Below are 25,544 nucleotides of genomic sequence, written 5' to 3'. Positions count from 1 at the left end.
ATGCATTAATTCAAAAATGTTCAGAAATTAAATAAAAGAAACTATTTTTTTTAACTGAAAGTAAGGAGTGACATCAAAACTAAAAACGAACAGAAATTACTCCGTGTATGAAAGGGGCTGTTCCCTTCTCAACGCCTCGCTCTTTACGCTAAAGTTTTTTACTGTTTAATAAAGTAGAATTGAGAGAAAGAGTCCAACTTTAGCGTAAAGAGCGGGACGTTGAGAAGGGGGTGTATGGAAAACGTATGATCCCTGCATCTACGACAGATTTTTCTCTAGTATCCATAATTTTCAAGATTCTACCCTTTCCATACCACTTAGGGTGTTTGAGATGGCGCAAAAAAAGTACTTCGAGGAATTTTGACAAATATTAATTTTGGGCTTAAGTGTTAGGTACTTGGGAATAAATTCTATTGTTAGATGGTTCTATAATACATATTTTTTATCTTTCTCCGAGCTTACGGTAGACAGAGGAGAACTTATAAAAAATATTGAGATCGTATCACATATTCGTTCCACTTAGTGGCCCGTCCAGACACAAAATTTCGATTAAATTTGACAAACATTAGTTTCGGGATTGTGACTGGTAGTCTGGGCTTCTAAAATAAGATATTGTTGTTCAATATTTCCTCTCTGCTTGAATGTATCTGGCCATTAATATTTTTGTCTTAGTACACCTAATGACCTAAACGTTCTATCGGATTAAAGATACAAGCAATAAGACGAACTAGACGTATCAATCTGTGCCTTGACTATGCAACGATCAGTAAGTGTAAATTCGTTTGATTCAGGATTTGAAGAGCCACTTATTGTTCGTCATTTCTTTTCAAGGCCACAAGAGTATTACGGTGGTCTTAATAGAAGGCTTAATGGCTTTGAGTAAGTATATGTTCAATTATTTACTTTAATTGTATTGTATAGGATTAACGACACTTCTTGACTACTAAGGTCCCTGCGTCGGCCCTGCAGTGCATTGCTGCAGCATGATTCGATCTCTGGGTCCCGTATTACCAAGCTAAGGTCAAACCCACAGCGCCACTACAGGACTATTTACTTTAATATCCTTCTTCATTAGTAATTTTAATTTATCGTGCCTGGAGCATTACCTGCAGCTTAGTAAAGTGCAAGTCACAGTCTATAGTAAGAGTTAAAAATGCGCTTTGGAAAAAAGACTGTCCAGTGAGAAAATTTTTTATTCAAGGTCACCCAGGAATCATAACTGTTATATAGGTTTAGTCTAACAGTAAAAATTAATTGTCAGAACTAATTTTCAAGAAATTTGAGAAAGAGCGTGAAAATCCTCCAAAATGGCGGCAGATAGAAAAGGAAAAATGTATCATTGGTATTGGAATTGCCGTGGTCAACAACCCTAAACTGGGGGACTTCTGCCGCCCCCATCTTGAAAAACAAAGATAATTGCCTTTTTTTGGATGGGTAGGAGTGATGTATCTTTTCTGTTCGCGAGGGCTAGCAGGCGACCATACTTTATTGATATATTTTTTTTTTTTTTTGAAGGCCGTAGACAGAAATAACGACGAAGGCAATTATACCCTAAAAATAATAAAAGTAAAAAGTTGAGAGGTGTCTAGTGGCTCACTTAAAAGTGGTTGCTCATATCCAAGTACCTTTATAACTTATTCTACAAGATATTTTTTATTAATGCACACTATCCAAATCCAGTAAAATTACTAAAAGCTTTTCAAAATGTTTTCCTTTTGTAGCTTACGGTATTTTGGTATAAATTATGTAAGGTTTTCAGCGTACTGGGATCTGGTCCTAAGCCCAGGCTCTAACAGGAGCTGAATTTAGCTTCGGAAGCTGAATTCTAAAACACTGCACTTGTATGATATAGGCCTTACCCAATATTCTTCATCTAAGTAGAACCTAAGTAAAACCGTTTTTTGTTTGTTTTTTTATCTGTATTTTTTGTCTGTTGTTTTGTCTCATTTAGTTTCTTTCAGCTTAGCGCGAGACTAGACAAAAAGAAGGACAAAATAGATGGAAAATTTATAATTTCGTCTATAGATTTCGTCTATAGATTTCGTCTATAGAATTTCGTCTATAGAATTTCGTCTATAGGGGGGGGGGGGTAAAGTATTTGGACAGTGTGAAGCTAGTAAAGAAATATTACTACATAACATGCAAAATAGTTGCACCTATCACATTAGGCATGCAGACCCACCATAAATTACGACCCCTCCCCCACTAATATATAGGCTAAATTTGTTTTTCAAGAATTATAGTTTTATCATACTTACGCATATTTCATTAGGATTGAGCGTCAGAGAAACAGGTTCGGTACTTGTTTTTATAGCCACCACACACAAGTTCTGTCGAGAAATGAAGTTTGGTAAATGCTAATGAAATAAAGCAAAATATGATGAAAACATAACACTTTAACAGCAAAATTATGAAAACTACAACAAAGAATTATGGAAGGAAGAATTACGTATTAAATAAGTAACCTAAACTAACCCAACCCAACGTAACTAAAATACCAACTAAATATTAAATTAAAATATAGCTACAACGTAGTTTCCCACTGAACCAAAGCTAATATTGTCAGGTGTAAAGCTTATGAAAACTGGTTATTGTCTCATGTTCGCAATATAAGATTGAGATGGTCGCAATATAAGATACAAGATGGAGTGTGGTGGCTATAAGACAAAAGCAACACAGTTTCTGCTTATATGGAGAGTATTAGTTAGGGCGTATATCATACAAGTACCCAAGTCTTTTTCTGATCAATGATAAATTAATCATTTTTCTTGCCACAAAAATTACTCGTAAAAGTAGATAAAAATACGTAGTTGGTAGTTCTTTTAAGATAGGTAATTAAAGGAATCCCTTTTTCTAAAGAATTTCCCTTGGACATATTAGAGAATTTCCCTTGAATTAGAGAATTTCCCTTGCGATCAGACACACTAATCAAATTCACGAAAAGGCTAAGCTTTGTAACTTTTGCTTGATAAAATTTATCATCTTTTGTCAGAAATAGATAGATAAATGTACTTTTTCGAATCTTGGTTGCCCCATTAGGGGAAACCCTAGTGGGGGCAACCAACCTATTTTTCGAACCTATGCTTAGGGTCCCCATTAGGGGAAATAAAGAGCGAACCCTAAGCATAGTAACCAAGAATTTTTGAAAAATAAACTGTCAAGTGAAGAAGAATCACAAATTGAGTAAATTTTCGTTGCGAAATCAAAGTTGTGAGAACTTTCAAAAACACCATTTAACCCCCAAAAAATGATGTCAAGCCGAAAGAAACCGCACCATCCGTGTCACCATAGCCAAAACCACACTTAGGAGAATTAAAGAAAACACTTTCTTGCGTGGAGTGAACATAAAGAGCAACATTAGAAAATAAAAGAAACAATATTTAACTTGAATATGAGAGGTAATGTATCCCTCAGCCCTCACCTCTTTGCACATCAGTTGTATGGTGCTTTACTGAATACATGAGCTGATATACGAGCTGATTTCGTATTGTCGTTTTGCTTTGTCATTTTTACTTTACAAATTCCACCATTTTCTGTTCACACTTTCCTTCACTAACTTTGACTTTTTATTAACTTGCCTTTGACTAAAGTTTTGGCTTCACATGCATCATAGCGTATATCACATGCCATTTTTATGTGCACCAGAAACCTTAATTTAAGAATGATTAGTAGCACTGCTATGCCCAAAACGGGCACCGCAATGCTTATATGGCCTAATAGTCTAATTCTTATGTCTAATTCTTAGTACCCAAATTTAATGCGGTCAGGGTGGACCCTGTAAAAATACCCTCATCGTCGACTGCAAAGATTCTTACTGGGTAATCTTTCTGAGTTGCGCTTGTCTAGGTACTTATACCTTGATAAACCGCACTAAATTGCTCAGAATACTGAGCAAATTATGGTTTTTCTGGGTTGTGTTTGTTTTAGTGGACTTTTCAACACTGTTTTACCTCATGTTTAATTTTTTATAAGGATATATTTTATTATTACAAGAGATATTATAAAAGATAGTAACGATATTATAATTTATTGTAAGAAATCTAGGGGTAAATGGAGTTTAATTCCCCAATTTAATTATTAGACTCAAAATACCGTAAAAATTACTTTGATAGAATTGAGATAGTATAAGTCACTCGATGAAAGAATTTTTAGCTTTGTTTTATTGTTTTACTTTTGTTAAGCTCAAACAGGGCATAATGGGTATTCTACCCACAACGAAAAGGCATACAGAGATGGCTAAATGTAGCACTTTTTTTTCAAGGTGTTCTAAAATCTTTGGTTTAGTTCTATAGGAAAAAAATTACAGGCTGCCGAAAATGGTGACATTTGCAATCTAAGTGGGGTCAAATGAAAAACAGGGGAGTCTCTAACTTGGTGGGAAGATAGGATACGAAATTACCTAAGGAAATGGGAGCTTCGCTAGACAGAGTAAAAGTTGGAGCTTTAGGCTGAGAGGCCTGAGACAAGTAGCGAAGCAGAGCTTACGCAACTGTGTTTCCTCATGTATCTCAGTGCTGTCATGACATGTTAGCTGTTAATAAGTGTGATAGCATCGTCTATCATTTTCCTCTGTTTTCATTGATATCTGAAAGCAGTGTATAAGCGTCATCTATCTATCCAAATGGGTATATCACATTCTAAGTTTGGAGCTTCACTAGTTGGAGTAAAGGACGAGTCTTTGAAAGAGCTAAAGTAAAGGGCCGAATAGGATAATGTGCAGGTATGTTGCCCTTACTTAGCCTAGTGTGGTGATGTTTTGTTAGTAGTTACTAGATGGTGCAGCATCGCTTACCGTTTTTCTGTTTTGATTGATATGTGGAAATGTCATATCATCTTCATTTATCTGTTCCGGTGGATGTATGCTATTATAAGTCAGGGATGTTACTATACGAAGCAAAGGGCAAAGCTCTGGGTTGAAAAGGTCGAAGAGGGGGAAAAAGAGGAGCTTTTGCGTTTTGCTGTTCTTAAAAAACGGAAATAGCAGTAAAGAAGAGAGAAACTAAAATAATACAAGTCAGTGAAAAACGTACATTACAATGCTCATATTTCGATCAAGACCTCCGCTTGACGGTTCTCAGTACATAATTAAATAAAAAAAAACTAGTTTTCTCAACTGAAAGTAAGGAGCAACGTTAAAACTAAAACAAACAGAAATTATTTTGTATATGAGGGGATTTGCCACTTCGTCAATACCTCACTTTTTACGCTACAGTTCGAATTTTATTCCAATTCCTTAAGAATGACCCTTGAATCACAAAGGCCGTTTGATTAGAATAAATATCTTTTTTGAAAGTACTAAGAAAACATCACCGTAAAGAGCGTGGTATGAACGAGGGGGTTGAACTCCCTCATATACGTAATAATTTCTGTTCGTTTTAAGCTTTAATGCTGCTACATACTTTCATTCGAAAAAACTAATCGTTTTTGTTGATTTCTAATCGTTTTTTAAATAATGCTGGGAAATCTGGTGGAAAATTCTTTTTCCCCATAAAAAAGTTCCTCCATGGAAAGATCATCCTAAGTAGCCCTCTTTCCCCAACCCCCCATCACCAGAAGAAATCCCCCCCTTAACACATCTGTATACTTCCCAATACCAATACTATATGTAAGCAATGGGCAAAGTTAATAGCTTGCAGCCCTTCCCTGGGGACTTTAGGAGGTCAGATCGTCCTCAAAGACATAGCTATTAGATTATTTAACTATGCTGAACAAAATGGCAATATCAACATTTTGATCTGGCTTCGGGGAAAACATGAGCGTTGGAGGGGGCCTAGTTGCCCTCCAATTTTGTTGTTAGTTATAAAGGGCACTAAAACTTTAAATTTTATTTCGAATGAGCCCTCTCACAACATTCTAGGACCACTGGGTCGATACGATCACCCCTGAGGAAAAAAAGAACAACAAATAATCACGCATCCGTGATCTATATTCTGGCAAAAATACAAAACTCCACATTTCAAACAGTTCGTGGTAACGAACTGTAGTAAGGAGCGACCCGGCTCAATAGTAACCAAAACTCTAAAAAATTGAATTTTGATATCAATAGCTACATCAAAAGAATCGAATTTTAATGCTGATTTTAAATATATAAGTTTCATCAAGTTTAGTCTTACCCATCAAAAGTTACGAGCCTGAGAAAATTTGTCTTATTTAAGAAAATAGGGGGAAACACCCCCTAAAAGTTGTAGGATCTTAACGAAAATGACACCATCAGATTCAGCGTATCAGAGAACCCTACTTTAGAAGTTTTAAGCTCCTATCTACAAAAATGTGGAATTTTGTATTTTTTGCCAGAAGACAAATCACGGGTGCGTGTTTATTTGTTTTTTTTTTCCCAGGGGTCATCGTATCGACCAAGTGGTCCTAGAATGTCGCAAGAGGGCTCATTCTAACGGAAATAAAAAGTTCTAGTGCGCTTTTTAAGTGACCCCCCCCACGCTCATTTTTTTCCCAAAGTCAACGGATCAAAATTTTGAGATAGCCATTTTGTTCAACATAGTCGAAAACCATAATAACTATGTCTTTGGGGATGACTTACTCCCCCAAAATCCCTGGGGGAGGGGCTGCAAGTTACAAACTTTGACCAGTGTTTACATATAGTAATGGTTATTGGGAAGTGTACAGACGTTTTCAGGGGGATTTATTTTGTTTGGGGTTGGGGCTGAGGAGAGGGGGCTATGTTGGAGGATCTTTCCTTGGAGGAATCTGTCATGGGGAAGAAAAATTCAATGAAAAGGGCGCAGGATTCTCTAGCATTACTATAAGAAAACAATGAAAAATAAACATGAAAACGTTTTTTCAAATGAAAGGAAGAAGTAGCATTGAAACTTAAAACGAACAGAGATTATTACGCGTATGAGGGGTTCTAAAAATACTTCAGCATAAAGAGCGAGGTATTTAGGAGGAGATAAATACCTTGCTCTTTATGCTAAAGTATTTTTAGTAATTTCAACTATTTATTCTACGGCCTTTCTGATTCAGGGGTCATTCTTAAAGAATTGGGACACAACTTACGATTTAGTGTAAAGAGCGAGGTATTAACGAGGGTACAAACCCCCTCGTATACATAATAAAAATATAAGGTTATGAAAGTCAATTTTTTCGGTCACTTAAAAAGGGCACTAGAACTTTTCATTTCCGTTAGAATGAGCCCTTTTGCAACATTCTAGGACGACTGGGTCGATACGATCACCCCTGGGAAAAAAAAAAACAACAAAAAAACAAATAAACACGCATCCGTGATCTGCCTTCTGGCAAAAAATACAATATTCCACATTTTTGTAGATAGGAGCTTGAAACTTCTACACTAGGGTTCTCTGATACGCTGAATCTGATGGTGTGATTTTCGTTAAGATTCTATGACTTTTAGGGGTTCTGGTGTTTCCCCCTATTTTCTAAAATAACGCAAATTTTCTCAGGTTCGTAACTTTTGATGGGTAAGACTAAGCTTGATGAAACTTATATATTTAAAATCAGCATTAAAATGCGATTCTTTTGATGTAGGTATTGGTATCAAAATTCCATTTTTTAGAGTTTTGGTTACTATTGAGCCGGGTCGCTCCTTACTACAGTTCGTTACCACGAACTGTTTGAAAATATACGTAACTAAAGAATTAACGGACACCTAGGCCCCCTCCCACGCTACTTATTTTACCAAAGTCAACGGATCAAAATTCTGAGATAGCCAGTTTATTCAGCGTAGTCGAAAAACCTTATAACTATGTCTTTGGGGATGACTTACTCCCCCACAGTCCCCATGGGTGGGGCAACAAGTTACAAACTGTGACCAATGCTTACATATAGTAATGGTTATTGGGAAGTGTACAGGCGTTTTCAGGAGGATTTCTTTGGTTGGGGGAGGGGTTGAGAAGAGGGGGATATGCTGGGGGAAATTTCTATCGATAATTTGTCATGGGGGAAGAAAATCTCCATGAAGGGAGCGCAGGATTTACTAGCATTATTTAAAAAAAAACAATGAAAAAATAAATATGAAAAAGATCTATCAGCTGGAAGTAAGGAACAGCATTAAAACTTAAAACAAACAGAAATTATTACCCATTTGAGGGGCTCACCTCCTCCTAATACCTCGCTCTTTACGCTAAAGTATTTTTAGTAATTTCAACTATTTATTCTACGACTTTTGTGATTCTGGGGTCATTCTTAATGAATTGGGACAAAATTTAAGCTTTAGTTAAAGAGCGAGGATCTGACAAGGGGGCGAACCCCCTCATATATGTAATTAAAATATGAGAATACAAAAGTTCTTTACATAAGCTAATTTATAAGTTACGTAAATCTTTTACTAATAAAAATATTCGTAAAAAATTAAAAGTTCTAGTTGCCTTTTTAATTAACCAAAAAATCGGAGGGCAACTAGGCTTCCTCCCCCGCTCTTTTTTTCTCAAAATCATTCGATCAAAATTATGAGAAAGCCATTTAGCCAAAAAAAAAATGCAAATTTCGTTTTAATTATTCCTCTGCGGAGAGCCAAAATCAAAACATGCATTGATTCAAAAACGTTCAGAAATTAAATAAAAAAAAAACAAGTTTTTTTAACTGAAAGTAAGGAGCGACATTAAAACTTAGCTTTGCTTCCACTGATATCTTAGAACACTATATCAGTGCTAAATGATAATTTAACTAAATAATTAAATTTTAATTTAATTAAATTAATTAATAAATAAATTAATTAATTAATTAATTAAATTTTAATTAAATTAAATTTTAATTTAAAATAATTAAATGACAATTTAAATCTGGAACTCCATTAGTGGGAGTAGATAGTGAAGCTATGTGTCGAAAGGGATGAAGTAAAGGAAAAAGAGGAGCTTGTGCAGGTGTGTTGTCCTTTAATGGCTGAATGATGTGATGTGTTGTTAGTACCTAGTAGGTGTTTTAAAATCATTTATCTTTTTTCTATTTTCATTAATATCTGAAAACATAATACCCGATTTATTAATCTATTTAAATGGACCTAGCTCAATCCAAATCTGGAACTTTGCCAGAAGCAGCAAATGATGAAGCTTTGAGTTTAAAGGACTGAACTAAAAGGCAAAATAGGACTTTCTGGTGCAGTGTTGTCCGTACTTAGACTAGTACTGTGATGAGTTGTTAGTAGTAAGTAGGTGTTGCAACATCGTCTATATTTATTATGTTTTCATTACTCTCAGAAAACATAGCAATATAGCTAGTTATCTGTTCAATTCTATGCTATATATCTTGTTCTAAGTCTGGTTTCCAACCACACACAAAATCAACTATATTCTTATGTTATATAAAAACATTTACTTTACGGAGGATCCCATACTTAAGCGTTTTCTTTCTTAAATGATATCTGAAACAATATTATGTTGCTGTAGATCAGATTTTCAGTATTCTACAAATTGATGTAATGATTAAATATTTACAGATTCCGTCCCCTTTTTATCTTCAAATTTTCTTACTGTTCCCTTTTTCTCTCTACAAATGAGTGCAATCAGGCATATCTCAAATTTTACTACATATATATCTCATCCAAATTGTCACGATCCAACACCCTTCCCATGTTATATAACTAGTTTCTACTGTAGTTTCTCGCTTTGACAAATATTGAAAACGTTTTTTCTGTTTTATCCAAAATTAAAGAGACATGCTCTTTTTTGTCACTGAGACACTCCTATCTGTCAGGATACTGGACTTTTATTAAGATTCTCTAAATTATGAGATTAAGAGGGAAGCTATGAAGGGATTTGACCTTGTTTGCACTTTATAAAAAGTGATTTATATCTATTTTTAGTAACTCTGGGAGTTCCTTTGTCTTAATATTGATTCTTGTGATGCTACTCTAGAAAAAGGGTTCTCTAAAAGGTTTCTGGTGCTTTTTGGATCTCAAACAAAACGCTTCAAGGAATTTTGGCCTTGAATATTAAGTTTTTCTTGTTTTGTTTTAGATATACCTTTGATTAATTTTTAAGTGCGCTAACTGAATCAATTTCGATTCGTTTATTTCTTTATAATTAGGTTAAAAGGATTGAAAAATATTATTTGAAAGACGGAAAAGGAAAGAAAGGAATAAAAAAATAGTATCCTAGAAAAGGGTTTCACATAAGATTTACTGAAGGGACTTCCTTCTTGAAACTACTTGTCCAAAACGCATTTTCTACCCATACACCCAATTAGCATGTTGCACCGTCCACCCCTGAAAAATTCATCAGATACACCCTCCTAAGCCATTGGGCTTAAGCGCTTAAAAGAAGAAGCATTGAGCACCACACTAATCCTTAACTCAAAGCTCCTTCTTGCAAAATTAGGCTATTCAACAAAAACATTTCACAATCGAGTGTCAAAGCTTTTCAATGTTCTGGATTTTAGGGCAGACAATTATCAAACACCTTTGGTTCTGCTGCAAAGCGATATAATGATTATTAAGTGACTAACCCAGCAACCCAACTTTAGTCAAAGCTATTACCCATATGCTATGATATTTTTTTTTCAATAATTGTACATCAATTCCATTCAGTGATGCCTGTTTTATTTAAATACGAAATTTAACACTCATAATATTACCATTGTAGCGTTGTTTACATATTTCTTTAGATACTCATTAGCCAACAAAGATTGAACAAAGTTTCTTTCAAATATTACACCAACCAATAAAATTAAAAGAATTGAGATTAAAAGATTTGGTTGTTCCCCAGATACAACATCTTTTGAATTGCTTAAAGTGTCCTCAGTGAGGATGAAGCTACTCCTGTCCTAAATTAAAATGGGTCTCAAAACAAAGAATATCAGAAACATTTTATTCTACCACCAAAGGAAACAAATATTATGCCTTTGTCCTACTTACAATAAAAGTAACACATAAAGCTTACCCAATGATTTAACAAAAAGACAAATTTCCAAAAATAAATCCCGTAAACATGGCCAAAAATTTTCAAATATAATTCATAAAATAAAAAATAAAATTTATTCATTTCATAAAACACAAGCTCATTAGTTAATTTAATCGTTTTTTAAACTAATTTATTTAATTTACAATTCGTTAATTTGTATATTTTATTTATTTAATTTATTTATTATCAATTACAATAACAAAATCTATTAATTACCATTAATTACAAAAATAAGAATTATTAATTACTGATTAGCTCTTCTTCCCATGTACGCTAAAATTGAGTTACAAAAATAATATTAATTACTATACTTAAGTATGCTTTTCTACGGTCAAAAGTTTTAGTGATGAATAAGAAACAGTGAAAGTTACATATTTTCCACATATTGGTCTAGGAAAAGAATTAGAAAAACAGCAACTAAAATAAAGTAAAAAGACTAATAAAGGTGTTCAACTATTCCAAATTGGCTAACAAAACTACTTTTTATAAAAGGGGCGTATTAAGAAAAGGGGGAAATGCTTGGGGAGAATAGCAACATTAAAGTATCGATATTAAGGTAGAAAAAACAATAAAGAACAATACCTCTTCTTTTTTTATTTTAAATTTAATTTTCTACTCAAGATGGAAAATTTTCTATGAAAAAAAAAAAATTCTCATCATATGGATGAATTTTAACAAAGATTTAGAGCTTTTAAGGATAAAAATGTTTTTGGGCCCCAAAATCTACATTTAAGCTAAATTGGCCAGAAATTGTCATTGAAAAAGTGTGCATATCTGGATTCTTAAATAGTACTGTCTTCTCATTTCGAAACAGACGATAAAAATGGCACCGTTTTAGAGGACAATAAAGAGGGCAAAATAAATAGAATCTGAATAAACATCCTTGCTACCAACGACCTCACCTGCCATCATTATCTTGCTCTACCACCAAATTTTGCAAATACTACATTTACAATATTATACCGTTTTAGAGGGCAAAACAAATGGGCGTTGAATCAATATCAGCTACTTCTATCCTCATTACCATTGCCCTCACCTGCCAACATTATCTCGTTCCACCGCCAAATTTTGTTTAACATTAAATTTACAATATGGCACCGTTTTAGAGGGCACTAAAGAGGGCTAAACAAATGGGATCTGAATTAACATCGGCTACTTCGATCCTCACTACTATCGCCCTCACCTGCCATCATTGTCTTGTTCTACCGCCAAATTTTGCAAATATTACAGTTACAATATGACACTGTTTTAGAGGGCAGTAAATAGGGCAAAACAAATAGGTTCTGAATCAACATCGGCTACTTTGATCCTCACTACCATCGCCCTCACCTGCCATCATTACCTCTTTCTACCGCCAAATTTTGCAAATATTACATTTTCAAATTAAAGATTGTTCTATCTGAAAATGGTGATAAAAAAAATATTTTCTTAAATCAAAAAAATGCAAAGACCTGAAAAAGGACTAAGAGGATCAATTGGCTAAAAATTTTATGGATTGAGCCTTCTTAGGGTATTATTCATGCCCAGCTCAAAATTCAGTACTAATCGTAGACAGGGGCTGTCCAAAACTGTAGGAGGATGTTCTATTTGAATTATACGCGTTTTTTCTCTCTCAAACTCTGTAGGAGGGAGCAAGTATCTTTAATTTTTAAATAAAAAAAATATATATTATATTTTTTCAACCCTAGGAGGGCGGTACCCTGCTTCTCTTTTTCTGCCACCCCAATTTTAATAGTGCAGACCCTAGGTAAAATCTTATCGGTTTTTTTTTACTAAATGTTTTAATAGTTCTACAACTAGACTTGCCCTGAACAGACTAATGCAATGTTTTGAATTGGAGAATAAATTTAAGTCGTATTCTTACGAATGAAAATAAGAACATAACCAAACTTGTACCTCTGAACAGCAATGTAATGTTATCAAATATTCTCCAAAGCTATTTTCTTGAGAAGCCAGCTTACCATCGAAGAAGTTGGAATTATGGAAAAGCTCAGAATCTTATTATCTCGAATAAAATTTGCCTGGTCTGTAATAGCATTCTGGAAAATGTTTAGCTAGGAATTAAGAAGCCTAATCTGAATACTGAGTTTTATTTTAAAAATATGGTAAAAGAAGTGAGAATAATTGAGAGTGAATAGAAAACTAAGATGGCGACTACAATCAGAAACAATTTTGAATGTAATGCAATCTGATAGTAACACTTTATTGAGAAACAAAAAGTGCTTACGATCAAATGATTCATAGTGATTTTAGTTGATGGTCTGTATTCACGGCCACACTTAAGGGGCTTTGAGGTTTTTACACACTACCGCCTCCCCAATTAAAAGTAAAAAATAAATACAAGTATTTACTTACTGTCTAACACATTTGATTGTTAAGACAGCCTGAAAAAACTGAATCTTGACTCCCTCGCCCCAAAAAATTGTTTGAAAGTTAATTTTTCAACATACTTTTGATTTTGTTTCTTATATCTATTATTTTTATTTTAGAATTAGTTTCACTCTCATTGAATATTTCATGTATTAGTTAGAGCTCGTTGGAAGAGGAAAATTACTTGAGGATTTTTTTTTCAAGATATGTGTTTTTTTCGTTTTTTCTCCGTTTAATTTATACAGTGAGAAAATGATCCAAATAAGTAAGAATTTTGTTCAAAACATTAATGAATTAAGGAATGTAAAAAATATTTCAAAGAATAGTAAATAGCCTTTCTTTAAAAAATAGAAGAAAAAATAATTATAAACACTAAATATTTAGTATAAGTCAAATAAAATTAAAAGCCAACATTAGCTGGGAAGGCATTAAGGTTTTTTTTTTATTTACCTAAGTTTTTCTAAGGAGAAGATGACGTGACTAGAAATTTCAATATAAAATGTCCAGTGGCCGGACATTCAAAACTCCAGTCAAAAGGAATAAAGTAAACATATTTAGTTTCTACTAAAAACAGAAAAGAACATGAAAATAGAGCCTGAGAGCCATAAAATATTGAAGGAAACTTTAAATTTATTCTATCTTGTGAATTTCTAAATTAAGTACCGTTAAACAAATCAGGTCATTCAGTTCGCATGGCTTTGGAGGTGAGTTTTGGCAAACTGTTATAATTAGCATATTTTTTTAAGTGGATTGGTTGGTACAGTTACATTTTCTCTTGCTCCAAAAGTAGAGCTGGAATTTGCATTTCTAAATATAAATAGCGACGAAGACCCCACTGCCTTTCCATCACAAACACCAAAAACAAGAAGAGAAATAGGGAATTTCTCAAGACAGTGGGAAACAAATTAGAATGAATATTTCGGCCCTATGTCCAAGGGCCGTCCTCAGCAATACAAAAATATATAAGAAGAAACAACTTACAACAGAATAAAATCAATAAAACTAAAATGAAAAATTTTTCAAAACAGTCCCAGCATCCTTATCTCAGCGAATCAAACCACTCCCCCACAATCGTAATATCTCTCGTCGATCGTACCCTAAACATTTGTTCTGATTCCTACCTCACAGCTGAACTAGACTTTATCAGGGACATACTTTTTGGAAATGGGATCCTCTTTTGTTTATTAATAATACAAATAACCGTAGACTGAAAAGACACTTTCTAAAATCAACGATAATTTACCATGTGAGAATCCTGATAAGCCCTAAAACATAATTTACCTCCCATATATCCCAAAAATCACTAGAAATCTTAAAAAAGTTTGCACACAAAATAATCCGTATGTTGTATTTACCAATAGTTTGAAAATCATAAATCTCCTAAATTCTGGTAAAGATAAAACTCCAGTTACTCGCCAAAGAGGTGTCTATCAAGTACCATGCGACTGTGGCAAATTCTATGTAGGGAGAAGTCACCAGAATTTTCAGAAACGCCTACAACAGCATAAGGATGATATCACCAAAGCTCTGAATTCTAATATTACTTCTGTTTCTTTTGATTCTGCTCTAAGTAGCCATGTTTTTGAAAATCCTAGCCACAAAATACTTTTTGAAGAATCCGCCATTATTAGCAATGACCTAGGCATAAAGCAAGTAGTTTGAGAAGCAATTGAAATCAGACTTAAGATTAATAATAATTTTTCCTTAAATAGGGACTTGGGAGAATATTCACTAAATGCTCTATACACAAATTTAATTAAAAATGACCTTACGAAATATTATAAAAAACCAATAGATATTAACACAGAACCTGTCACAAGTAGACCTATGAGATCAGCAGCCATAAAAGCAAGGCTGGCACTAAAAACGTGTTTTTAAATCATTCTCTTTCATTTCAATGAATTGCCTCGTTTCATCACAATTTATTTATCAGTCCTGGTTGAACTACGCTGAGGTAAGGATGCTGGGACTGTTTTGGAAAATGTTTCATTTTAGTTTTATTGATTTTATCATTTAGTAAGTTGTTTCTTCTTATATATCTTGGTATTGCTGAGGACGGCCCTTGGACATTGGGCCGAAATATTCATTCTAATTTGTTTCCCACTGTCTTGAGAAATTCCCCATTGTTCTTCTTGTTTTTGGTGTTTGAATTTCCAAATTTCCGTCCCAATAATAAGTATATCTCTTTCAAAATTAAATATATTCTAAAAACTTTTCTAGATATCTTTTCTACACATCTCAATTAGATATCTGCATTAAGGCTGATTTTGACCAGCAGTTAAAACTGGTTGTCGGTTCCTGCTTTAGAGGATGTTAGAGAGTTAACGTAATTGGGAAGGTCCAATGACTTGGAACAATGCCCAGAAACAGAAATCATAAAATACGTCGCTTGTGCTGGTAATGCTTTTGATAAACTTAAAAGGGAATTGAATTGTACACTAAAATCACGAGTCCCTAGTCGTCAAATCTCAAATAGAAGTGTAATGCGTGTAAATACAGCAGAATAGAAAGTTTAAAAGAAGAAACTTAGACTTTGAGATTCACTGGTACAGTTGTATTTAGAAAAAACACTGTTTGATAAAATTGCGAGAACTACCAGGTGCAACCAAACAAAGTCATAACATATCTTAGCCAACGCAACAGCTTCAATTTCGTAAAGAGCCAGCTTCAATTTCGTAAAGAGCATTGCGTCTTCCATGCATTGCTTTTTCTTCACAGACTTCATCATACACGACGGGGGATTGTATAAGCTCAAGAATGGCTCGTTTAAATGTTTAATAAAGGCCCGAGTAGTACTTATATGGCCAAAACCAATTGTAGAGCTGCAACTACCCTTTATTTTCCAAGATGCCCTGTAGCTACTAGACATTAGGGAATAATTTCATGATTTCCGTGTTAATTAAAATAGTCAAATATATACAAAAATGTGTCTGTAGAAACAAAGTGATTTTGCAGCCTTAGAAGCAAGGATCCTAAATAATAAAAAGGGTCCAATTTAAATAAACACTGCATACACACATTTAAAACGTCGCATACACAACGGTGTGATGAAAACATACCGTTGAAAACATAACGTTATGAAAACATAACGTTATGAAAACATAACGGTGTGACGGTGCAAAACATGAAGGTTTTGCACCGTCCTGAAATCAGATTTATTCAAGAGCTTACATTTTTTTTTTAAATAGAGAGATCCCAGGTTGGACACTTGGGCCTATGGCAACTCCGATCCAAAATAATTATTTGTTTTTGATAATTATTAATGATTTGTTTCACATCACTTTACATGGTTCTTTGGTTTTCACTAAGTCATTATTTTAATAGTTCAGGTCACTAGTTACGTGTGTATCAGGCTGTTCTACAAGTATACCAAGTCCATCAAATTCCGTACAGAACATATTTTAAGCGCTGCAGTCGTGCGTATTTGGGTTTTTTATTAGAAATTGAATATTATGTGGATCGGGCAGTAAAGGCGTATCTTTTCTTTTACTTTATCAGTTGATGTAAGTTGTACCTTTTTACTTGTTCTGGTGGCTTTAGTCTCCATTTTTGCTTTTTAAGTCTCAAAGGCAAATCAGGCACATATGAAATTGCTTTTCAAATAAGAGTCATACTGTGTGAACAAAAGCCGTTTTAATTTGACCGACTTCACCTGAAAAAGACATAGTAAAGATTGTAAAGATTGTAAAATAGTAAAGATTAAATAAAAATAGTAAATAAAATAGTAAATTGTGGAATAGTAAAATAGTAAAATAGTAAATAGTAAATAGTAAATAAAATAGTAAATAAAATTAAATAAAATAGTAAAGATTGTAAAGATAGTAAAGATTGGGTGTAAGTAAGTCTTCAGCAGGGTTGAACAAAATTAAGATTTAGTCATTAATAAAACCTTGCGTAAGATAGTCATCATCTGAATAAAGTATCATTGTAATAAACGGAGACAATCTTACAAAGGATATGAAAGTCAGGGGAAAATATAAACGTGTCCTTATTATACAGTAAAGAGGAGACACTTCTCATTTCAATAACTCAAAACTCCCACGTTGATCGGGGCAGTAAATTGGGGTGAGGGAATACTTTCCCAACCCTAGAGTTTTATCCCTCTTTTCTTGTCAGAACTTTGAGTATTCCAAGCACTCCCTACATAAAAACTGTCATAATTACCTATCTCGCACTACAAAATTCTAAAGGAGCAAAATAAAAGAAAAGAAAAAAAAGAAAGATCAAATGAGGGAAAAAATCGCAAAGAAATAATATATTCACTCTAAAAGCCCATTCCATACGAAGCGGTTTGGAAACAAAGAAATATATAATGCATAGGAGATGCTTCCCATTTTAATAAATCAAAGTTATTTTGTATACGAAGGCCATTAATTGGAAGGAGGGGGCACTTCTTCTCCCTGGATTGTTTCTTCCACTAGATTGAAAAAATAGCTATTTTAGGTATTTTAATCATGAATTGCCCTTTTTGGGTATTCTCATTGAAAAATTGAAGAAAAACACAAATTAGCCCCCCCCCCTAGATTTTAGAAAATGAATTTTGTTCCCCCTCCCTATATTTTTGTGAATACCACTGTCGTTGATATCGATATAAACCTAATGTGACCACACTTCTTTTAGTTGTTTATTCATCAAGATCCATTCAGATTGAGCATAGTTTATTAAGATATTCCTTAATTACTGTAAAGTAATTTGTTACCCTAGATATTCGTCGCAACAACGGTTTAAATCGAATCATTGTTCTATCCAGCTACCTAATTATTAAGGAATATCCCATATGTCTTCATATAGGTTTTGGATGTCAAGAAAACTGGGCGATTACTGAAGCAGAAAGAAAGTCATTAGCGAGTTTGGAAAGGAACCTGGCTGAATAGTTGAATACTTAATAGCTTCGAGTTATTCAAGTGGGAAACGTCTTCTATGTATTAATATTTTTTTTTCCAACCACTTCGTATGGAATGCGCTTTTATTTAGTGAGCATATTATTTCTTAAAGATACGCCCAAAGGCGTCAAGATATGCCTTTACTGCCCGATCTACATAATAGTCAATTTCTAATAAAAACACAAATACGCACGACTGCAGCGCTTAAAATATGTTTTGTGCGTAACTTGATGAGCTTCGTGTACTTTTCGAATTTTCATATTGTATTACAGCCTAATACACACGTAACTAGTGACCTAAACTATCAAAATAATGACCTGGTGAAAATCAAACACCCGCGTAAAGTGATGAGAAACAAAGAATATCAAAATCTTCAGATAATCAAAAAACTTATTGTGTTTAATTGTTTCGGTATTGGAGTTGCCATGGGCCTAAGGGTCCAACCTGAGATCCCTCTCATAAAAACACCATAAATCAAGATCATAAATCACAAATCAAAAATATCATAAAAATGTCTTATCATAAAAAATATAGGTTCTTGAATAAATCAGATTTGAAGACGGTGTAAAATCTCCATGTTTCTACGCCATTGTGTATGCGACATTTTTACATGTGTGTATGCAGTTTTTACTTAAAATAGATCCTTTGTAATATTTGAGATCCTTGCATCTAGGGCTGCAAAATCATTTTGTTTCTACAGGCACATTTTTTTTGTATATATTTAACTATTTTAATTAATACGGATATAAAAAAAATCTTATCTAATGTCTAGTGGCTACTGGGCATTTCGGAAAATAAAGGGTAGTTTGCTGCTGTACAAGTGGTTTTGGCCCTTGAATTACCACTTGGGCCTTTAATAAACGTTTAAACGAGCCCTTCTTGAACTTGTAGGATCCCAAGCTGCGTATGATGAAGTTTGAGAAGAAAAAGCAATGTATGGAAGACGCAACACTTTACGAAGTTAAAGCTATTGCGTTGGCTAAGTTATACAGTGACTTTGCTTCGTTGCACCTAGCAGTTTTCGCAATTTTATCAGACAGTGGCTTTTCTAAATACGACTGCACCAGTGAATCTCAAAGTCTATGTGTCTTCTTTCAAACTTTCTATTCTGCTGCATTTTGCGCGCATTGCAATTTCATTTGAGAATCGATGATTGGGGATTGTTGATTTTACTGTACCATTCAATTTCCTTTTAAGTTTATCAAAAGCATTACCAGCACAAGGGACGCATTTTATTATTTCTATTTCTGGGCATTGTTCCAGTTCATTGGTGCTCTCCAATTACGTTAACTCTCTAACATCCTCTAGATCAGGAATCGGCAACCTTTTTTGACTGTGGGTGAAAATAAGCCATAATACAGATATCAGAGGGATGTTTGGGTGAGATAACGGTCTTTTAGTGAATGTCCTTTTATTAACTGCAACTATAATTATGTCACTAGGTAACAGATCATATCTGACCTGTTGGCCAGTATCTTTGGCCATATCTTCAACGCAGTGAACTATTCTAGCTGACAAAGCTGGCACAAGCAATGTTTTCATTGCTGATTTCACAATTCTTTTAGAATTAGTTTTTTCCTAAATTTCTTAAAAGCTCAGCATTGCAATCAGATTCATCATCATCTATCATATCACATCTTAAATTTATAAAGACAAGTGTCGCGCTCATTATTTTAAGCATTCGAGGTAATTATATATGTATATAAACTACATATCAATTTGTCACCTGCTTCCATATATCCAGACTTTTCTCTCAAACATTAATGCCTTATAATGTATTTTTTTATGAATGAATGAATGAATGAATGACTGTATTTAAAGCCATTTTTCAGGCCGTATACATACATATATAACAACAAACAAACTAAATTATGTAACAATCGACTTTCGAATAACATGACCCTTCCGGACAAAATTTGCCACTGCTACTATATTTATTTTCGACGTCGACTTCAAAGTTCCAAGAAGGGGCTCACGACCATCCACCCAAAGAAAGCTCCCTCTTAGCTCATTTAGCCCTCTGACACCTGAAAAGAAAATGGTCTAGCCCATCAAGATCACCGCAAATTGGGCAAGTATACCGCATTTCCGGGTGACACCTATTTTTCCAAAAACTGTGAAGAGGGAGACAGTTTGCTCGCACCTGCATCCAAGACCTCAGGGATTCTTTTGAAATCCCTAATTTAAAATATAACTCTTCACCATAATTTTCTTTCACCTTATAGTAAGAACTTAAATTATGTTATACTTACTTTCGAGGCTAAAGTGGGCTGGTTGAATCTAAATGGGCTACTCAGTGACCCATATGGGTCATGGGTTGTCCACCCCCACTCTAGGTCGTCAGAATTGACTTTCATTTTGCGTATTGGCGTTGCACTAAAATTGTCGTAGGCCTACATGACTTGATTTGTAATCCTTAGTGACAGTCTAATTCCCGCATATTTGACTGCATTTCAGGGCTCCGTTATTTGTGCTAAAATTCTTGATTTAGATTGGCAGTGAGCCCAATACCACCGAAAAAATCATTAAAAAGTCTCACTCTTATTCAACTGATGACTTCCTTTGAAATCATGCATCCAATAAGCATAGGCCATTAAAATTGCAAAAATGAAGAGGGAAAGGGAGTAACTCTGTTGAATTACAGAAAAGACCTGGGACTGTTCCTTCAGGGGTCTATAATCGATTCACATAATTTAAAGGCGTTTTTTTCAACGGATGACCTAAACAAACAGAATTGGAGATAACTCGTTTTCTTTTTCTTTTGCTTCTAAATCTTGTTGCTTGTGAACTGACGAGAGTAACGTTTGTTAAACATCAGTTTCATCTCGAGAAAGAAAAGGATATTTTATTTCATTCCAAGGAAGGTGGAATTTCAAGAAGGGCCTCTTGGAAGCATGCAACAGAGGAACCAATGTAAAAAATTATTTTCATGATAGATGCCAGCATAGATCGTCTAGACCCCTAAGATGACCTACTAAGCTTGCAGCTTAGCAGGTCATGAACTTATAAAAATTGGTCCTTAAGTGTCAAAAAATTCTGCTGCTACTGAGAGCTCCTTATAGCAGCAGGATCCCTAATGAATTGTCTTAATTAACAGTAATTAAGATCCTTCATTTTTAGCAGTAACGTAAATTAGACTAAAAACGCCAAAACAAAACACCGTTCTATTTTTCTTGTTCGTCTTAGTGTTGTTAGTCGGTTACGAAGTCAGAATCACTATTTGTTCAGAAGGTGTGACCTCTTCTAATCTTCCATACTAATAAAGAGTATAATAAATTCAATCTAGTCAGGCTTTCTTCAAATGGTCTTATATAATCAAATGACAAGACAAGGCTCAATTTGTTCTCAACGAGCTTTATAGCCTTATGACTTATTACAGCAGTTAAGACGGTATCTGAAGCCAACACTGCTGCACATGCTCAGTAAGTGTTCAGGAAAACATGAAAAACTAATAATTTTATGTTTAAACCTGTTATAATTCAGTATGGACTTTTAAAAAAATCTCAAAATGAAATTATAAAATATAACTTGTATATCATGGAATCTACTGGATGCGTATGACTTCTCCGTCTGTTTGATAATTTCCAAGTATTGTCACTTTTCATCCGGAAATTCTGCACATTGAACAAGAAAGAGACTTCCAAAGATAAACAGTCTTTGGTAAATGGTGCGAAAGACCTGAGAAGGAACATTAAAGAGAATAGATTTCCCCGAATTTCAATGGCTCGATAAATATGAAAAGGTAATTATCGATTGAAAATCCTCGAAGCAAAAGTTGAGTCAATAGGAATCCTGCCTTTACAAAGTTCAGATAATATCGGACGAATGACTATAAAAATTTATGGTAAACTCTGTGTCTAATTAAATTTTGTTATTAAATTTTGTGAAATATTTAATATAGAAATTTAATATGTAATATATTGAATTGGTGTCCACCGATTAAGTTAACGTAGGCTAACGAAAACGTTCCGAAGAAGCTAACACTTTTTGCATGCTAAAGTAAGTCCGAATCTGTTTTTAGTAGGAATAAATACATTAGTTTTTAGCATATTTATGATTGCATAGGACTGCCAAATACAATTGAAGACTTTACGCGTATTTAAAGTTTCATTTTAAGTTATCTGTTTACCATAAGTATCTCATGTTCATATATTTCTCTCTCTACTTTCCGAATTTTCTCTACCACTGGACTTCCAAATAGACTATATTATATACAAGGATTGTGGAGGGAAAGGGGTAGTTACCGAGTAAAATAAAAATTAAGGAATCATCATAATTCCTTCCTCAAAATACCCGACGCACAAACATACTTCAGTGTGCATAATTTTCTTACGTATCAAATTAATCAACTTAGTTAAATGATGCTTTAAATAAACGTCTGTATTAACAGTCTATTTTATCAGAACTACTTGAATCTTTAAGAACGAATGCGCCACCGCGTGGCATCACTGCCACTGAAACTGGAAAAATTCAAAATGCGATTTTTTGAAACCTTCGATTGGTCATTTTATAATTATGTAATCTATACAGTTAGGTCCTTGATCCAAAATAGGCCAAAAATGCCACTTCCCTATGCCAGAATCTGTTTGGCTATTTAAAAACAGGACTAAAAGTTTTTAGTTTCGATTTGAATAATCACCTCCCATCTTTTAGGACAATTGGTTTGATATGATCACCCCTGAAAAAAAAAAAAAACCAACAACAAGCGGATCTTCCTTCTCGAGAAAATACGGAAATTTCACGTTTTGGTGGACACGAGTTCAAAACGTACGCAATAGTGTTTTCTGATGCACTGAATCTGATGGACTGAATCTGAAGCTGATTTCTCCGGTTCCTTACTTTTGATGGTTAACTCTAAACTTTATAAATTTTATATATTTATAATTATCATAAAGAACGATGCTTTTAATCTATATATTGCTATCAAAACCCCATTTTCTAGCGTTCGGTTTCTATTAGCCGAGGTCTTCCTCACTTGTAGTTCGTTAACATAAACTGATTTGATTTAAATGGAAATGTTGCTCGTTTTTCTATTTGTACAGATTTTTATGTCCTCTTGTTTCCAAGAGTTGAATTTAAGGGATGGTAGTTCTTCTCGTATCTATGATAAGCCTGCGAGTATTATCAAAAATAAACCTATACCAAATTCTAGAAAAGTAATCGAGTCAAAGCAAAGAGGGGAATTGTACATTTAAACAAACCAAAACTATCCCTAGCATATGATGGTTATCACGTCCTCATCCCCTTGCTCTTTACGCTAAAGTTTATATTTGCTAAGAATATGCTTAAACAATCACTTAAACAAAGCGCAATTGGAATGGGAGGCGTAATTTTTAAATAATAAAGTTTTCAATTCAAATATTTTAAAAGGCAATGGCATTTTACATTCAGCAGTTTATCTTAATTTAGCTATATTTACAGACTCAATATGGGCATCAAAAGCAACTAAATTTTAGGCTACAAAATAGTGCAAAGAAATGGAGAAAGAACTGCCTGAAACGCGAAACACTTAAACCGGGTGGGACTTAAACAGGACTTAAACAGTTAAACGGACACTTATAGGGACGTCCTGTCCCTATGATTAAACAATTAAAAAGCCTGATTGTTGAAATCCTGTGTCCTTATTGTTATTGGTCTACCTTTGTTGCACTATCTAGCATGTTATTTTTACGATTTGCCAAAGACAAAGCTTATATAGGGAACAAATTTAGAGGAATGAAGAGAAAACTGCTTAAAATCCATGAAATCAACTCTTCATGTGCCAGACCCTTAAAAAGTCTAATTTTCAACTCCTTGTATTCATCTTGTAATTGATCCACTGAGAGTTACACTATCTAGTATGATGTTTTAGAAATCTTAGGATTCAGCAATAGCTCTTCCCCTAAAAAGTTCACATGACAAAGAAGACATAATGAAATTGGTACTTGACTCTGAACACGAATAGAAAGAGCTGTAAACTTACATTTCTATAAATTGTTTTTAGGCTGCAGCGCGGTGTGAAAGCTGCAGCAGATGTTGACTATCCAGCTGCATACAGAGGGAGCAGTACTAACTCTTCGGTCACTACTCCTGGAAGCCACGATAGATCCTTTGCAGAGTCTAGAGCTTCCACTAATTCTTCAAAATCAGGAGACAGAAAACTGGCACAAAGCGCTCATATGTTCCACTACCAGCATCAGAAACAGCAAGTACTTGCAATGGAAAGGTATCTTCTTTTATTTATTGTAGAATTTTTCAAAATCTGAATTTGACTGGTAATAATGTCAATTTTCTCAAAATTTCAATTTAATAACATTATCATACAAATACAGACAATAGCTATTAAAACTGGTGCCATAACTTTACACATTAGCCTACTACTATTACTGCTACCACTAATAAATCACTGCAGTAATGACCAACCTCAGGTCTACACAGCTCCGCGCGTTCCTCCTCCATCCCAAACTACCTTGAAGTTTCCCTCTTTACTTTCTCTCAAGAAGTTCCAATTTTCTTTAAACCCTTTCTTACGATCTATTCCTCCCCTTCATTCAGGGCTATTTATATGCACTAGACGGATGACCGAAAATGACGATCTTTGGCAATCTGTGATCCTTCATCCACAAAATATGTCTTAGCCACCTCAACCTTACTCTCATTATAGCCCAAGAAAGCTAGGCGTAACCCATTTTACTTTACAACTTATTGCCTGAAATTTGGTTACCCAAATCAGACGGGTACCCAAAACAATCCGTAGACAATTCATCTAGAAAACATCTAACAAGTCACCCCCCCCCCCCGTCTTCCGAAACACCCGCGTTTATGGACCACACTTCGTCACTGCAGCTGCCAATATTTTAATATTGGTTTACAAACTTGTCTTTCTATTCTTCCGAACAACATTCATCTGTGATTTAACACTCTGGTCATTAGATATTCTTCTTTTAACTTTTATGTATTTTGTATATTGAAGCATTTTAACTACCACAAAATTGAACCATCTAGCAGCGTTGACAAATATTATTATACTGTAACTTTTCATAAATTATATAAATTTTTGTAGTGTTTTGTAGCTTGCGATGCTGAAAATTTATTCAGGGGATTGAAACACTGTGTTAAAAAAAAATCAGTTAAATGAATAAGTGAGTTATTTCTGCATGTGTTTTTCATTTAGTGATTGCTTGCAACGTTGTAACAGTCAAAATCGCTGAAAGTTGCAGTAATAGTAAAAGAAAAAGCAAAACTGACAATCCGAGATGTTGTAGGCTACTGAAGCAAGACAAAAAGCAAAATAACAAATACATACAAATAAGCTTGACAAAAAAAGCAAAAATAAAAATAATTGACTGTTTTTATTTTTTTTTTTTTAATCTAGTTTTTTTCTAATTATTTTTGTTATTCTTGTGATTCCGTTGATAAAGGCTTTCAGATGTGAAATGAA

The 25,544-nt window shown here is 34.1% G+C and overlaps 1 protein-coding gene and 1 long non-coding RNA gene across 3 annotated transcripts in view; one reads left to right on the top strand and one right to left on the bottom strand.

Annotated features, from left to right (window-relative positions):
- Nucleotides 1-14,676, bottom strand: part of LOC136037350 (uncharacterized) — a 55,817-nt gene extending 41,141 nt beyond the window's left edge. The window contains exons 1-2 of the long non-coding RNA XR_010619919.1: nt 14,597-14,676; nt 2,259-2,330 (exon numbers count right to left, since the gene is read on the bottom strand). This is a non-coding gene — a long non-coding RNA (uncharacterized LOC136037350). The remainder of the gene's footprint in view (nt 1-2,258; nt 2,331-14,596) is intronic.
- Nucleotides 1-25,544, top strand: part of LOC136037349 (protein cab-1-like) — a 159,030-nt gene that overhangs the window by 107,666 nt on the left and 25,820 nt on the right. For both annotated transcript variants that reach the window (XM_065720026.1, XM_065720025.1), the window contains exon 7: nt 24,108-24,329. In XM_065720026.1, coding sequence (XP_065576098.1) covers nt 24,108-24,329 — 222 coding nt within the window. The remainder of the gene's footprint in view (nt 1-24,107; nt 24,330-25,544) is intronic.

This window comes from Artemia franciscana, chromosome 16 (genome assembly GCF_032884065.1).
Source record: "Artemia franciscana chromosome 16, ASM3288406v1, whole genome shotgun sequence".
Taxonomy (NCBI): domain Eukaryota; kingdom Metazoa; phylum Arthropoda; class Branchiopoda; order Anostraca; family Artemiidae; genus Artemia; species Artemia franciscana.
The sequence above is the reverse complement of the archived record's forward strand: the minus strand, read 5'-3'. Positions and strand labels throughout refer to the sequence as shown.